The sequence below is a fragment of the Liolophura sinensis genome, chromosome 10 (assembly GCF_032854445.1).
Source record: "Liolophura sinensis isolate JHLJ2023 chromosome 10, CUHK_Ljap_v2, whole genome shotgun sequence".
NCBI classification, from domain to species: Eukaryota; Metazoa; Mollusca; class Polyplacophora; order Chitonida; family Chitonidae; genus Liolophura; species Liolophura sinensis.
The window spans coordinates 815,811-833,454 of record NC_088304.1 but is presented as its reverse complement, the minus strand read 5'-3'; the positions used below and the strand labels follow the sequence as shown (position 1 = coordinate 833,454).

Sequence of the window (17,644 nt, the reverse complement as noted above, 5' to 3'; positions counted from 1 at the left end):
AGTACCACTCAAGAGTAGTAAGCAAACAACACATCTGTACTCTGTCTACCATGCATGGTCTGATGGTACAACATTATAAATACAATGTGCAGTATCACTCATGAGTAGTAAGCAAACAACACATCTGTATTCTGTCTATCATGCATGGTCTGATGGTACAACATTATAAATACAATGTGCAGTACCACTCATGAGTAATAAGCAAACAACACATCTGTACTCTGTCTACCATGCATGGTTTGATGGTACAACATTATAAATACAATGTGCAGTACCACTCATGAGTAGTAAGCAAACAACACATCTGTACTCTGTCTATCATGCATGGTCTGATGGTACAACATTATAAATACAATGTGCAGTACCACTCATGAGTAGTAAGCAAACAACACATCTGTACTCTGTCTATCATGCATGGTCTGATGGTACAACATTATAAATACAATGTGCAGTACCACTCATGAGTAGTAAGCAAACAACACATCTGTACTCTGTCTACCATGCATGGTTTGAAGGTACAACATTATAAATACAATGTGCAGTACCACTCATGAGTAGTAAGCAAACAACACATCTGTACTCTCTGTACCATGCATGATATCGTGGCGACTGATGGTACAATGTTATAAATACTACATACACTCAGTAAGTAACAGTCATCACCACGGTTGAACGTTTCACACATTTGGACATATTAGATTCTCCTGACAAAGGACCTGTTTCTGGGAACATTCTCCCTTTGTAACCATAGAAACTATCCCACACTTCCACTGACACATGGAAACATTAATGTATAATTTACCAAGGTGGTGGTTCAAAGTTTCACACAGTTAGATTTTTCTACTTGCAAAGCACAGATTTCCACACATAAAACCATTCAATCAAACTCGATATCATATTGTCATCAAAAACCTTCCTTTTGTGGGAGCAGAAAGTGAGTCACAGTTTGCTTTCTAACAACAGAGTCTACGTACTGTTGCCTTTATGTCATTCCCTGGAAGCCCAAGTCAGTGGGAGAAGCGAAGATAGTATATGTCCCAGTCAGTGGGAGAAGCGAAGATAGTATATGTCCAAGTCAGTGGGAGAAGCAAAGATAGAATATGTCCAAGTCAGTGGGAGAAGCGAAGATAGAATATGTCCAAGTCAGTGGGAGAAGCGAAGATAGAATATGTCCAAGTCAGTGGGAGAAGCAAAGATAGAATATGTGCGATATATATGCAATGTATTAAACACGTGGGAAGGTAAAGAAAAAAGGCTTCTTCACATATTTTTTCCAACAAATATTCACAAAGGTCACATCCATTCCATACACACGTATACAATAAAAAATACCCTGGCAAACAAATTCACTTAACTCTTTTACGATCACGCAGTAACATTCCTACTGCATATGTAGTGTTAAAACAACAACAACAACAAAAATCCTCCGGAGCACTGAATAATTCAGATATTACATCGAGAGTTTCTTTGGCAATATGTATAATGCATTAGGACAGAATGAAAATCCAGGAGTTCAGAGTATAAAAAATCCATTACTGAATAAAAGTTCAACTGCCAAATGCTGCAAGAAGGGACATACCGAGTGGAATTACACAGGACAAGCAAATACATTTGCATAATACTGGAACATAATGCGCATCACAGAATAAACCTATATATACTGAATATACACAAGTATGTATATTATTGCTTTGTTAATATATGCACTTGAAAACTGCACAAAAAATTTGAGACTTAAAGATTGTCAGACAGCAGAGACTATTGTAGGCGGACTCCTACAGGATGGGGCAACCACAACAACAGCTGATATCTCACTTCTCTGTTGATGTAACCTCACATAAAATACAAGCTCTCATTTCAAAAGATGGTTTGACCATAATAGTTTTTATTGGGATTTTGATCAAAGTCATTTATTTTTTATTTTTCCCCATGTTAATTTCTTTAAAAATGCCAATTTTTTTCATTTGCCAGATCTATAAAAAAAATCTCAACTGTCCTACCCTATTTTTCTAATGGATTCAAAGACACACCAAACAAATAATTTTTTTAAACTTGCCTTGACTGTGGTTTTCCCATCCAGTGTGAATCCACCTAGAATTTCATACACTGTTGGCATTACTGCTATAGTATGAAGGTCCTAAAATCTCAAATCATGACCTCTCGTGGCATCAGTCCTTCCTCTTATGGTACACAACTTCTTCCAAATCTTCATCAAATCGAATCCACTTCCTAAAGGTGTTGTTCATTAGATAATCGACAGATCTGTCGATAGGGGAAATAATCAGTGGTATACACGCCAGCCCCACAGCTGTTGTCATCCACTTGCGGGTCAGTAGGGGAAAGGAAGAGCGTCGTGAGAGCAGGAAGCCTGTGGCTGCACAGATACGGTTGATGGTGAAGCCAGGTATAACTACAGAGGCTAGGCCTTGCCATATCAGAGTGTCCATCACAGCTGTGAACACCTTACTTGTCCTCTCCTTGTCAGTGGACGAGGATTTCTGCACAAGAAAATAAATGAATAAAAAAAATGAAATACTTTCTGTAAATCTTCAACCTTATCGACCTCTGAAGCACTTTTTTTTAAAAGGAAATTATGCACACAAATTGACGATTATTATGAAAAAGAAAAATGATGTGTTTGTGTCACCAAAGATGCAAGCTTCCTAAAAGTTTGCTGAAGGCCACTTGACCAACAATATGCTGTGCATATCTGTACGTCATAAGCAGAAAAGTTTGTCAGCAAGTTGCCAAAGGTCTGTGTTTTATTCACATTCTATAAAACTTTTCTTGACTATGCACCCATAAAATTGACATCCTTCATATATATTGTCTTACAGTGTAAGTACAATGTATGGTGACAAACGACAATATACAAACGTAACATATTACAAAACAAATCAACAAATCTACAATACACTTCACCTGATGGAAAGACTAACAAATATCATCATAACATACCGTACTTCACCTTAAGTTTGGTGTATAAAGCACAATTCCAGAAGCATGTAGATTAAGGCCTTCAAAATGATACTTTCGATTCTAAGATTTTCTGATAGGAAATTTAATAATCAAACGTCACACAAAACTCTAACGTGTCTCTATAAGGTGGATGAATCAATCAGAATCAGGTAAAATGTCTCATTTGAAAAATGCTAAACTTTAGCTGAAATACAATACTTCTATTTGGATACTGGGATAAAAAGTAACATACATGTACCTCTAAAGCCTGTTGACCTTTATGCAATGCATCTGCCACAACATAACCACTGGCCACCAGGTAACTCGCATGTACAACCCGAACATGAACCTGAGCTCTGAAAGCCTCTCCTATCTCATTAGCATATCCTACAAGTAAACTATAGGCATGTATATACATGTATGTATTTCATTCAGCATATCTGTGGAGCAGAGGACATCCAGGACGGATGCCAACTGCATGAATAACCTGAACAGTGCCACATGGTATTCTAGTACAATGGACATTACACGTAGAACAGGTGTACTTGCTAAATAAATATGTCTTTCAGAGCTTAATACTAAATTAAAGTGCCTGTGCTAGCAGTAAGCTAGTGGGGATTTCCCTTCAGCCTAATCGATAAGAGTGCAGATCCAATTTAGACCTCACAGCTGGTAAGCATACAGTAACAATAACAGTATGCTTCAGGGAATAACTTAGTCTATATAGATGGACTCAGTGTGCTATTTTAATATTCTGAGATGCATCACAACACTGTCCACCCCCACTTCTCACAAAATGGCCATACATTTCCAGGCTCCAACTCAAAAGAACCGATCTCAATGAGCTCGCGCTTATGGCACCCAAATTTACCAGCACTAAAAATATCTTTTTTTTTATGCTCTTCTGGGTTAAATTAGAAGGATTTAAGTTGTGCTTGCAGGTAGCAAAGGAAATATAACAGTTTTGTGGAGGATTTCAATGCCAAAAGTCAAAAGTGGGTTTTCAAACCCACAAGTAAGTCACATGACACTTTATAACAGCTGTTGACTGCGAGGTGCTCTGAACCACAGAAGTTTTAGGAGTAAATAGGACCAAAAGGCAGAGAGTTAATTAGTTTTGGAGGCAAGGGCACTAAATTAAGAATAAATTATTTGATGATAGTATTCGCGATTCATGTGGGAAATTACATAGAAAAAAGTGGAGGGAGTGAGTCATTTTGCTATGAGTGGGAAGGAGATGGGAGTTTGAAAACAACGACATGTTTTTAGAGAGGGGGGAATGTTACCATGATACCATCAGTGTCACCATTTTAAATAGCACACTGAGTCCATCTTGGTGAACTATGAATACCCAAGAGTGACCCTGAGGCAATTTCATCATTCACAGATATACTGGTGGCCATGGGTTTCCCCCTGGCTCGATCTGCCCTGTTTTCTCCCACCATAATGCTGACCACCTTTATATAAGTGATCAAAATATTTTTGAGTGCGACGTAAAACACTGATCCATTAAATAAATAAATTTACATACACTGCTACATTGCAAAATTACCAAGGAATAACTCATAGGACTATGAATTTCATAACATATTTCTTATTTAAAAAAAAAACAATCAGCTCATGTTGATGTAGTCCATCTAGATGGACTCAGTGTGATATCTTAAAATTCTGACATTCATCCTAATGACTCTCGACAACTCTCAAACAAATTGACACACACCTGGGCACTCCAACTCGATTGAGCCGATCTCAATGAGGTCTGCACTCAAGGCACCCAAACTTACCTGCACTAAAAATACAAGTTTTTTTTCATGCCTTTCTGGATTGAATTAAGAAGGTTGAAGTTGTTCTTGCAGACGTCAGTCAAATATATTAGGCCTACATGTAGTTTTCTTGAGGATTTCAATACCAAAACTCAACTGCCTTTCAAACCCAAGAGTGTCACGTGACACTTCAAAATGGCTGTCGACGGTGGGGCACTTGCCACTGCCGAAGAGCTAGCAAGTCAATGTGACCACCATGCAGCGAGTTAATTAGTTTCATAGGCAAGGATAGTAAATAAGGGGGTTGGTATTACAGATTCCACCAGAAAGCTACATCTAAATGCACAGAGGACGAGATTTGGACTGCCATAAGTTGAAAGGAGATGGGAGTTCGTATTTTGATGGACTCAGTGCACACTCTGCACACTCAGTGCATCTAGATGGACAATCGTTGAGGAACAATAAAGGGGCTTACTGCACGACAAACAAAAGCATCGACCTTGTCATTGCAACTGACAAAAATCAACTAAAAAGCTCATCGCCACACCCGTCCCTCCCCCGCACTTTTCCCCAACTGGAAACCGCTACGACGAGTTAAATTATTGACGTGTTAATTCTTATGAATAACACAGACTGGTTTACACACTGTCATATATATTACTAGTGCCACATTAATATTAATGATCAAAACTCACACCGACAATTTACACTCACCTAAATATCTCACTGGAGTGTGCCTGAATATATCTATCTTCTGATCGCTCTTTTCTTCATTTTGTGGATGTTTAGCGGGCATTTTGTGCAAGTTGACAGCAGCAGCGTGTGTTGTTGTTGTAGTTGGACTTGCCATCCCACGACCACCTCGACCGTCGCTTTTTATCCGCAAGAATGATATTATTCGGTGGCAAAGCCAAAAATGGGCTACAGCAATGCGTCATATAGTCAGATAAAAAGCGGTAACCCCCAATGGAGACGAATGGGTTAGTTTTGCAACGCGTGCACAGTCAGAGTAGAAATAGCACGAGGAATACTTACGTTTGATAGCGCCCCCTATAAACACGCTAGTTCATGGTAACCACGTGTTGTCATGAACGCCACAGCGATAGCTCCTTGTGAAAATAGCCTGACTGGCCTCTAATCCTTTGTCTTCCGGGAAGTATACCATACGTATGTGACAGTGAAGATGTGTTTGCTTAAATTAGTTAAAGCACTCCCTTAGTAGATGGTGAGGTTTGGCAGGGATGGGTGACCAGTTCAGTATGAGCTAAATTTAATTTAAAAGCCTGATAAGGATAGGCCTATTCAATGTAATGTGTTGACTAGCAGTTGAACTGCGTATTTTTTATTAAAAATATTTTTTAATAAAAAAAATTATTGAAATAAAGAAATGAATAAATAGTTAAATCATATACACCTGTACATTACATAAATTAATACATGATACCAAATTTTAGATAAACATATAGAACTGAATGACTGAGCAAATAAATTTTGCTACGCATATTCATATTCCGAGGTAGGCCTAAACATGCATTTTAACTAGCCATAAGTACACATGTACTAGGAACTACAAACGTCTTTAACATGCATCAACACGCATCTTTATGTGGTTCATGCTGTTTAAAATCGATACACAATTTTTAGTGCATGTTGTTAGCAATTATGCTAAAAAAAAAAACACATGCTCTCATGGGACAACAGCTTTCAAGCATTAATTAAACCTCAAACTCTTCATGAAGTAATTTTCCAATCACCACCCAAAGATAACTTAGCATGGCAAGTCTGGTTGCTTCCATTAGATATTTATAATATTGAAGAATCTGCGTGCGTTAAAAAGTCACAATCAATTAACCAAGGCTTGATGTTGATGTGATAACATCAATCAATTCAGCAGAACTCGCTGACCCAGAAATATTGATGGATAATTGTCAGCCATTAGCTCTTTGCAACCATGTCAACATCATAACAGGATCCCACATTATGTCTGCTGTAAACACTTAAACTAATGGAAGATGGTTAATGCTATATATGTACATGTAAGTTGGTCATTGTCAGGGTCAGGGAAGCTGGCTGTTCCATCACACTCCCTCATACAGGAAAGGAAATTAACATTGGGCAGCATCGAAAAAGGTAGCCAATTTGGCCATGAATACAAAAGCTGTATAAGTGACAGCCCTACTTTTTATGGAAGAATAGCCCAGATAACATATGCAGGTCCAGTTTGAAATCCGATTTTCTCCACAACCTGCCAGCAAGGATTGATTTTGCCCCCTAAAAAGACAGGTTAAAAATTACCCAGTTTTACCATTGCTGTGAATTCTGCAGGAGGTAAATGGAACAGCTTTGTAACGTTGGCTCTTTATCTTCAGTTTAACATGGCTGCCCAAGCCCCTGATCCAACTAATGTACATTTTAATATTAAGACGATAGTATTTTTATAGTTATGTAGGCCTATGTCTGTTAGACCTTAGTAACCCGAAATGTTGTACTTCTGTATGTATAATCTGTAATGATACTCAGTAGAGGCAAAACCAAGACATATTGATTTCAGTCAAGACATGGTGTGGTATACTGTGCTGGCCTATCAATTATTTTTTTCTTTCCTAACAGGTTTTCATAGATATAAAAAGGTTATATACCAGAGATTTTTGGCAGAAAATTGATTAGCTCATATGCTTTCAAATATTTATTTTCAAATAGCACAAATAATTACCTTTCCCAAGATATCAGCCTTGTCCATGCACTTGTTACCATTCGAAATCAGTAACATAGTTTGTAAACATAATTTTGTATTGCTGGTTGATTTATAACTTGTTCAAACTTTAGATCAATTTGAACTCTATGAGTCTAAATAGTACAGGTGCATGTACATGTTTGATATTTTCTGAAAAAAAAAGAAAAAACAATTTAAGCAGTTATTGATAAACAGAAAAATTTGTATTTGATTAGGGAATATGGATTTAACATATCGGCCCATTTACTACTTGTCTTTTATTTATTTATGTACATAAATAAAATAATCATATGCATATGTAAAATAATCAAAATGTTCTTCCAAGGAAACATATAGCGCCTACATGTATGTAGGCCAACACATCTGTCTTCTACAGAGGAAATATACAGCAGTTTGTATAGAACACGTGAAACAAGCATTATGTACATTTCTGAGCTTATTTAAGTATGCAGGAAATGCATGGAATAAGTTATAGATTACAAATTAATTTTTAATTAACCAGAATATTCATGAACACAGTAACCACCTGTCTTTGCATGTAACACAGGCCAGGAGCCTTCAATCCATATTTTTTTTTCTATGCGCCCCTGGCTGCATTACTTTTGTAAGAATCACAGAAAGAGACTTGAACGAGTTCATAGCCTATTCTAGGCAGTCACTTACAAAGTTAACAGAGCGCACAGATTTCATTTTTACCTGACACAGGTATCAATACAAGTAGTCACAACAGATTCACTGAATAAGTAGTGCTCAAACAAGGTAGAAAAACATTAATAGTGTACATTATTTAGTGCAGATATATTCATGAATGCAGTCCTATAAAACCCAAAGACTAATTAACTAAAGGATGTCTCGAAGTGTTATATAATTATATGCCAGGTTTGCTAGTAGTATAGTATACTACTACAGCCACCATCTCACCACCAGCACACTTGTAGCAGGCTTCTAGCTGTCCACAACCAGGCTGAAGGTTCTCCATAGCATGACACTAGTTCACCACTAGCACACTTGTAGCAGGCTTCTAGCTGTCCACAACCAGGCTGAAGGTTCTCAGTGGCATGACACTAGTTCACCACCAGCACACTTGTAGCAGGATTCTAGCTGTCCAGAACCAGGCTGAAGGTTCCCCATAGCATGACACTAGTTCACCACTAGCACACTTGTAGCAGGCTTCTAGCTGTCCACACAAGGCTGAAGGTTCTCTGTGGCATGACATTAGTTCACCACTAGCACACTTGTAGCAGGCTTCTAGCTGTCCACACAAGGCTGAAGGTTCTCAGTGGCATGACACCAGTTCATAACCAGCACACTTGTAGCAGGATTCTAGCTGTCCACAACCAGGCTGAAGGTTCTCAGTGGCATGACACTAGTTCACCACTATCACACTTGTAGCGGGCTTCTAGCTGTCCACACAAGGCTGAAGGTTCTCTGTGGCATGACAGTTCACCACTAGCACACTTGCAGCAGGCTTCTAGCTGTCCACAACACACTTGCAGCAGGCTTCTAGCTGTCCACACAAGGCTGAAGGTTCTCTGTGGCATGACATTAGTTCACCACTAGCACACTTGCAGCAGGCTTCTAGCTGTCCACAACACACTTGCAGCAGGCTTCTAGCTGTCCACAACACACTTGCAGCAGGCTTCTAGCTGTCCACAACACACATGCAGCAGGCTTCTAGCTGTCCACAACACACTTGCAGCAGGCTTCTGATGGTTCTCTGGCATGACACTAGCTCACCTCTAGTTGCCCACAACCAGGCTGATGGTTCTCTGGCATGACACTAGCTCACCTCTAGTTGCCCACAACCAGGCTGATGGTTCTCTTGCATGACACTAGCTCACCTCTAGCTGTCCACAACCAGGCTGATGGTTCTCTCGCATGACACTAGCTCACCTCTAGTTGCCCATAACCAGGCTGATGGTTCTCTCGCATGACGCTAGCTCACCTCCAGTTGCCCATAACCAGGCTGATGGCTCTCTGGCATGGCACTAGCTCACCTCTAGTTGCCGACAACCAGGCTGATGGTTCTCTGGCATGACACTAGCTCACCTCTAGTTGCCCATAACCAGGCTGATGGTTCTCTGGCATGACACTAGCTCACCTCTAGTTGCCCATAACCAGGCTGATGGTTCTCTGGCATGACACTAGCTCACCTTTAGTTGCCCATAACTAGACTTTCTGTGCAACCGGAATAATTTCTATGCATTCCCTTTTCAAAGTTTAATCGAAAACAAAAGTGAAGAATAAAGTTGCTATTGTTGATTAAAACTGATACGACTGTTTTTGTTTTTATGCAGATTTTACCTTCTGAATCCAGCAATTTCATCACAACCAACATTAAATGGAATTACTGCATTATAGTGCACCTTTGTAGCTACTGACCAGGTTTCATGTGTGTTCACGATCAGAATGTGAATTTAATCTTCACTGTCATGGCTACCTCAGCATACAAACAGACCCCAAAAATATTTAAAAAACAGTCATGGATTAAGTAAAATTTCACGCATTTGTGCATTTGGTAATACATGCATATTGATGTATCTAATGAAAAATTCTCTGAAGTGATTCGTATATATGTGGCACCATAGCGTTGTAATATCTTCATGCAAATTGTCTGTTTGATAACGGTACCTGTAGGCCTCTATGGACATGCACACATGCAAACTGTGGCAACTAAAAGCTTGTCTGTCATACACTATACAGTAGGTACTGTTTGACCGGTATAATTACTGTCATGTTTTACAAATACCATATGCAATAGGTCGATCAATGACTGCTACCAGGACGATAATAGCTTCACCTCAGTAAGCTGCAAAACCTTCATTTACCTGCACAGATGGGACATTAATAAAGGCCATGCAAAGTAAAGTTTACAATCAGTTGTATTCACACCATCACGCCTTTAGCACCTGTGTTTATCGCGCTACAATTGGTTGAGCAGAGAAACAACAGTGCAGAAAACAACCAGTGAGAGTACACAAGAACACAACATTGATCAGCTTGGTCGTCAGGGGCTTCTCTGCAAAGTGATTTGTCGGCTGTCCATCCAGTTAAAGGCTGTAACAGGTTAACTGAACGACATACACCGTCCCACAGTATAGACCACATCTCTAGGAGCACCCCTAAAAGGTAAGTATGATATCTATTGTGATGACATTATCATTAAGCAGTTAATTAGGCTATATATCTACAGCAAGGATTAATTCATACAAACCAGATAAACTTAATGTCTACATATCCACACAATCTGTATTTTCCATTTCAGAGGTGTAGTGTACCAGTGTAGTATGGTACCAATATAAAGGTTAAATACGAATGGTCGTGGGTTTCCCCCTGGGCTCTGTCCAGTTTCCTCCCTCCATTATGCTGGCCGCCATCGTATAAGTGAAATATTCTTGAGTACGGCATGAAACGCCAATCAAATAAGTAAATAACAGTTAAATATGGGGAGGTACTTAGACATTAGATTAGACAATCAATAAAGGAAACTTTGGTGCTGCACGATGACATATACCTTGTATATATAAAATTTAATCCATCTGCAATGAAAACTCATCATCATGTAACTGTATAAAGAGGGGAATCTTTCCCGTTTGTCCTGCTTTGACTTCAATAATTTAAGTGTGTCTATCCAGGAAAAAAGGAGTATGCGAGAATTCTCCATTGTCAGATTGTGTATATACTCGTCTCCAGTGACCTGCTGCCATAATGTTCACTGCTACATGTATGTGTGTGAAATCATGGCCGCATGCAGCTTTTCTCAGCATGGGTCTGTAGTCTGCTAAGTCTGTGCTCTTTGTCACCTCATGCCCATTGAAGCAGAGGGTTTAGCCTGTCAAACTAGGTGCACTATTGGCTTTTCACAAATTATCACAGATTGGCCTTTCACTGATTATCGCGCGAGATCTGTAATAATGGAGCACAGAATTTGCCAGTCACGCGGTCTGTCTGGCCGAGGAAAGCCAGTAGTGCACCGTATTGAGCCTATCTGATAGTAGTAAGTTCACACGCACTTAACTGTAAGGAGAATGGGTAACAGGGAATTTCCATTTACAAACATCTTATTAATATGACCAAAATAATGCGGAAACAACATGAAACCTAAAGAGACACTGTGTTGATGTGATCAAAATAATGCTGAAAAGACATCAAGCCTTAAGAGACATTGTATTGATGTGACCAAAATAATGCTGAAACAACATCAAGACTAAAGAGACACTGTATTGATGTGATCAAAATAATGCTGAAATGACATCAAGCCTTAAGAGACATTGTATTGATGTGACCAAAATAATGCTGAAACGACATCAAGCCTTAAGATACACTATATTGATGTGATCAAAATAATGCTGAAATGACATCAAGCCTTAAGAGACATTGTATTGATGTGACCAAAATAATGCTGAAACAACATCAAGACTTAAGAGACACTGTATTGATGTGATCAAAATAATGCTGAAATGACATCAAGCCTTAAGAGACATTGTATTGATGTGATCAAAATAATGCTGAAACAACATCAAGCCTTAAGAGACACTGTATTGATGTGATCAAAATAATGCTGAAACAACATCAAGACTTAAGAGATACTGTATTGATGTGATCAAAATAATGCTGAAACAACATCAAGCCTTAAGAGACACTGTATTGAAGTGACCAAAATAATGCTGAAGTGACATCAAGCCTTAAGGGACACTGTAAGGATGTTATCAAAATAATGCTGAAATGATATCAAGCCTTAAGAGACACTGTATTGTGACCAAAATAATGCTGAAACGACATCAAGCCTTAAGATACACTATATTGATGTGATCAAAATAATTCTGAAATGACATCAAGCCTTAAGAGACACTGTATTGATGTGACCAAAATAATGCTGAAACAACATCAAGACTTAAGAGACACTGTATTGATGTGATCAAAATAATGCTGAAATGACATCAAGCCTTAAGAGACATTGTATTGATGTGACCAAAATAATGCTGAAACAACATCAAGACTTAAGAGATACTGTATTGATGTGATAAAAATAATGCTGAAACGACATCAAGCCTTAAGAGACACTATATTGATGTGATCAAAATAATGCTGAAACAACATCAAGACTTAAGAGATACTGTATTGATGTGATCAAAATAATGCTGAAATGACATCAAGCCTTAAGAGACACTGTATTGAAGTGACCAAAATAATGCTGAAGTGACATCAAGCCTTCAATGACACTGTATGGATGTTATCAAAATAGTGCTGAAATGATATCAAGCCTTAAGAGACACTGTATTGTGACCAAAATAATGCTGAAACAACATCAAGACTTAAGATACACTATATTGATGTGATCAAAATAATTCTGAAACAACATCAAGCCTTAAGAGACACTGTATTGATGTGACCAAAATAATGCTGAAACAACATCAAGACTTAAGAGACACTGTATTGATGTGATCAAAATAATTCTGAAATGACATCAAGCCTTAAGAGACACTGTATTGAAGTGACCAAAATAATGCTGAAACAACATCAAGCCTTAAGGACATACTGTACCTATGTGACCAACATAATGCTGAAATGACATCAATCCTGAGACGACACTGTATTAATATGGCTAAAATAATGCTGAAATGACATCAAGCCTAAAGACACAGTTTTGATGTGACCAAAATAATGCTAAGTGTTAGGATATGACCAAAACAATGATAGAATGGCATGAAGCTACAAGAGACTCAAGAGATGTTTTGATTTAACTAAATTAATGTTGGTACAACAGCAAGCTTAGACTCACTGTACATGCAGACATGCAATGCTAAGGGGGTCACTGTACATGCAGACATGCAATGCTACGCGAGTCCACTGTACATGCAGACATGCAATGCTATGCGAGTCACTGTACATGCAGACATGCAATGCTAAGGGAGTCACTGTACATGCAGACATGCAATAAAGCAGTTAGGTTAATGATAAAAAGCCATTGATCACTAGTTATAAATTCAAGACTGCCAACATCTGAGCGTTTGCCATTGTACACACGCGAACATGCCCAATTCGTGCCAACAAATAACATGGGAGTTATACAAAACTCTGCTTCACAGTCTTGTAAGTCTAAGGTTTTTCTGATGTTGGCAATTTGCATAACTGTGCACACTGTTCTGTTGTCTAAGATACTATAATTTCCTGTTATTATCGGCTGTAGTTCTCAGAATATCATCCATTTATCTGTACTTTCCAATGTTATCTTTCACCTCATCATCTGCTTACTGTTGCCTCATGTGGGTGAAGTGCTTGGATTTACTGCGTGTTCAGGAATATGTCTGACTTAAACATCATGGAATCATGGGGTTATTCTGCAATTTCAGCCATGGCCTCTGCGAGGAACACCAAAGTTAAGCCGTCTAAAACGCCTGTCCCTCAGGCTAAACAGCAGGGAGGGATAGCATTTGAGATCAGCTTGGATGATAACCTGGAGAGGCCTCCATCAGCCGGGCCGGGGCGTCTGAGACGACAGCCTGTGAGGGAGCCAGTGACTGTAGAGGAGATGCAGGAGAAACAGAGGAAGGCTGAGGAAAGGAGGAAGGTGAGGGGTAGGGATGTGCTTAGGTGGGATGTGGAGAGAGGATAATGGTTTATGAGGAAGGTGAGGGGTAGGGATGTGCTTAGGTAGGGTGTGGGGAGGGGATAATGGTTTGGAAGGAAGTGAGGGGTAGAGATGTGCTTACATGTAAGTGGAGTGTGGGGAGGGGATAAATGGGTTGAGAGGAAGTGTAGGGGTGAGGATGTGCTTAAGTGGGTTGTAGGGAGGGGATAATGGTTTGTGAGGAAGGTGAGGGGTGGGGATGTTCTTAGGTGGGGTGTGGGGAGGGGATAATGTTTTGGAAGGAAGTGAGGGGTGGAGATGTGCTTACATGTAAGTGGAGTGTGGGGAGGGGATAAATGGTTTGAGAGGAAGTGTAGGGTTGGGGATGTGCTTAAGTGGGTTGTAGGGAGGGGATAATGGTTTGTGAGGAAGGTGAGGGGTGGGGATGTTCTTAGGTGGGGTGTGGGGAGGGGATAATGTTTTGGAAGGAAGTGAGGGGTGGGGATGTGCTTACATGTAGGTGGAGTGTGGGGAGGGGATAATGGTTTGAGAGGAAGTGTAGGGGTGGGGATGTGCTTAGTTCAAGTGTGGGCGGGTGGATAATGATTTGAGAAGAAGTTAGGGATGGGAGGAACTTAGGAGGTGTGGGAGAGGGGATTTGGGTTCGAGAGGAAGTGAGTAAGGGAGGTGCTTAAGTGGTGGTGGGAGGAGGTGTTGACTGACTTAGGTGGTGTCGGGGAGGGAAGTAGGTAATGGGGAAGGAAGGTGTTGGATGGAGGAATGGCCCAGGAGAAATGGCCTAGGAGGGATGGAGTATTGGCCTAGCGGGGATTCATGAGGGCCTAGGATGGATGGAGGGGAGCCAAGGAGGGATGGAGGAATGGCCGAGGTGGGATGGAGGTGGGTCTAGGAGGGATGGGGGATGGAGGGATTGAAGAGGGCTGAAAGTGGATATAGGAGGGAACTAAGTAAGGGAAGGGAAGGATGGTAAGGGAAGGGAGGACAGTAAGGGAAGGGGAGGATGGTAAGGGAAGAAGAGGACAGTAAGGGAAGGGAAGACATTAAGGGAAGGGGGAGGACAGTAAGGGAAGGAGAGGATGGTAAGGAAAGGGTCTGAGGACAGAGTTGAGGAAATGACAGGGTAAAGGTGGGGCTTGTCTGATGATTGACACGGAGTTGAGGAGATGAGAAGGTAAAGTTGGGGCATGTCTGATGATTGACGCAGTTGGTGAGATGACAGGGTAAAGGTGGGGCTTGTCTGATGATTGACACAGAGTTGAGGAGATGACAGGGTATAGGTGGGGCTTGTCTAGGATGATTGACACAGAGTTGAAGAGATGACAGGGTATAGGTGGGAGCTTGTCTGATAATTGACACAGTTGGTGAGATGGCAGGGTATAGGTGGAAGCTTGTCTGATAATTGGCACAGAGTTGAAGAGATGACAGGGTAAAGGTGGGGCTTGTCTGATGATTGACACAGAGTTGGTGAGATGACAGAGTAAAGGTGGGGCTTGTCTGATAATTGACACAGAGTTGAAGAGATGACAGGGTATAGGTGGGAGCTTGTCTGGGATGATTGACACAGAGTTAATGAGGTGACAAGGTAAAGGTGGAGCTTGTCTGATGATTGACACAGAGTTGAGGAGATGACAGGGTATAGGTGGAAGCTTGTCTAGGATGATTGACACACAGGAGATGACTGGGTAATAGTATGATGAACATTGATATTAACGTGTGTGCATAGTCTGTACAGACAGAACTTGCTCCAGGAACTTGTTGAGCCTTGGTAACAACAAGCAGTCAATGAGGTGTGTGTGACCATTTCCACAGTGTCATTGCCATTAAAGACCACTCACCTTCCACCATGGCCAGTACGATGAGCCTATTTCTACATCACAAATCAGAAACTAATTTTCCAAAGGGTGGCTGTTGACCTTAGCCATGCTGATTTCCTCCACTCATAAAACTGACGACAGGAAATTTTAGAATAAAGGATACCAGGAATCCCAGAAACGGCATGGTACTACCTCACATTTTTTTATGTTACGTAATTCTCTGTTCATGAAAGGCAAACTTTCTCCAGGATTGTTCATGCAAGACCACAAAAGAGGTGACAACTGCTTTTTGCCACTGAAGCCCTGAGAATAATGGAAGCAGGGATTCTTGAACATTACATCTCCTACAATGGGATGGACCAGACATTTCTGGTCAGATGTATTTATTTATTTGACTGTTGTTTGACATCATATTCTCACCATTTCTCACTTAGGAGGTGGTGTTCAGTTTTATGAGTGGAGGGAATGTGGCGGGGTGAATCATGACAATATAGAGACACAAGTGTTCCACATGTGACTCACAGATGTGCACACCAGTTTGGTAGAAGATAGGAGATCTGAAATGAGCATTGGACTGTGCAAAAAGCAACATGAGTGTTGTTGACTGCTTATTGTTTCCAGAGTCCCATAAATAATGAGAACATTACAAATGCTACAAATTCCCTGCCAAAGGCTGGATTTGAACCTGCGTCTTGTGTGTCCAAGCAACTGACAAGCAATCATATTTAACCACCACCCTATGGCGCTCTCCAGAGTAGAATTGAACAACCCACATAACAATTTTGTGGAAAATGCCATTTTGAAATAACCTGATGGTTGTCTTGTTGTTGTACAGGAAGCTGAGGCAGAGAAACTCCACAAGATCCATATCAGAGAAGAAAACTGCAGAAAAGTCACACAAAAAATGGACAAGATTGTAAATCGCTTGCCCATTGAGAACTGCAGTGCAGCCAAGCCTTTTGATGAAAATGAGGTGGTGCCAGCTTTGAAACATAAAACTGGGGTGTCAGAATCAGCTAAACAGAAAACTCCAAAAGTTGAATCAGCCACAAAAAATTCTGGTTCAAAATCAGATTTAAAAAATGTAAAGAAATCTTCAAAAATGCCTTAAAGTCCGGTCATATTTTGTGCCTTTAATTATGTGTGGTCATATTCTGTGTGTAGCATGTATATAGAGAAAACCAGCTGAAAGCGTAAATTAGAACTACCCGTATACTTCAACCTTTTCAATCGCCTCTACGACCAATATTTTGAAACATTCTGAGAGAACTATGAGGTGTAGAGAAATAATGTGCTCAGTTTTATGAAGCATCTTTAATGACACAATAAATCACCTTTAGTGTCATTCTCATCATAACTGTATGTATAAATACCACTGGAAAAAGTACTCTAGTGTTTGCAAATGTTGGAGATTTATGCTGAGTATCGGCACATCTGTTTTTAACTGCTTTTTCAGCAATGGGAACAAAGGTTTACTATATTTGCTTACTGACTACCTACCTGTAGTTTCATGGTGTTACAAGCTGTTTATATTTACATGCATATATTGTCTCGTGTACAAGTGTTATCTTGTCACTTCACTGTTAACGCTTATTCCCCTTTGAATTGTTTTTATTATTATTATATGACAGTAGATGGCGCTGTTGTCATTGATAGTTCATGTGTCTTTATGTAACGATAAATATCCTGTTCAGAGGGTAAGGGCTAGTGTGTTATGGATTTAACGCCTATCTGGCTTGGGTTAGAAGACCTGAATAAGGTCTGGAATTTTAGATGGTTGGGG

General features: G+C 40.0%; 2 protein-coding genes across 3 annotated transcripts; one reads left to right on the top strand and one right to left on the bottom strand.

The window, feature by feature from the left end:
• Positions 1-427: 427 nt before the first annotated feature.
• Positions 428-5,733, bottom strand: LOC135476556 (mitochondrial fission process protein 1-like). Its single transcript, XM_064756612.1, has 3 exons — positions 5,436-5,733; positions 3,218-3,345; positions 428-2,498 (listed from the first exon to the last, which is right to left on the bottom strand). The coding sequence occupies exons 1-3, from the start codon at positions 5,569-5,571 to the stop codon at positions 2,169-2,171; spliced, it is 594 nt and encodes a 197-aa protein (XP_064612682.1). The 5' UTR covers positions 5,572-5,733; the 3' UTR covers positions 428-2,168.
• Positions 5,734-5,786: 53 nt separating this feature from the next.
• On the top strand, positions 5,787-17,164 carry LOC135476557 (uncharacterized). Of its 2 annotated transcripts, XM_064756613.1 has the most exons (4): positions 5,787-5,888; positions 9,753-10,584; positions 13,809-14,026; positions 16,697-17,164. In XM_064756613.1, the coding sequence occupies exons 3-4, from the start codon at positions 13,811-13,813 to the stop codon at positions 16,970-16,972; spliced, it is 492 nt and encodes a 163-aa protein (XP_064612683.1). In that variant the 5' UTR covers positions 5,787-5,888; positions 9,753-10,584; positions 13,809-13,810; the 3' UTR covers positions 16,973-17,164. The 2 variants fall into 2 exon arrangements, with proteins under 2 accessions (XP_064612683.1, XP_064612684.1); XM_064756614.1 differs by lacking the exon at positions 5,787-5,888 and having other exon boundaries at positions 9,705-10,584.
• Positions 17,165-17,644: the final 480 nt, after the last annotated feature.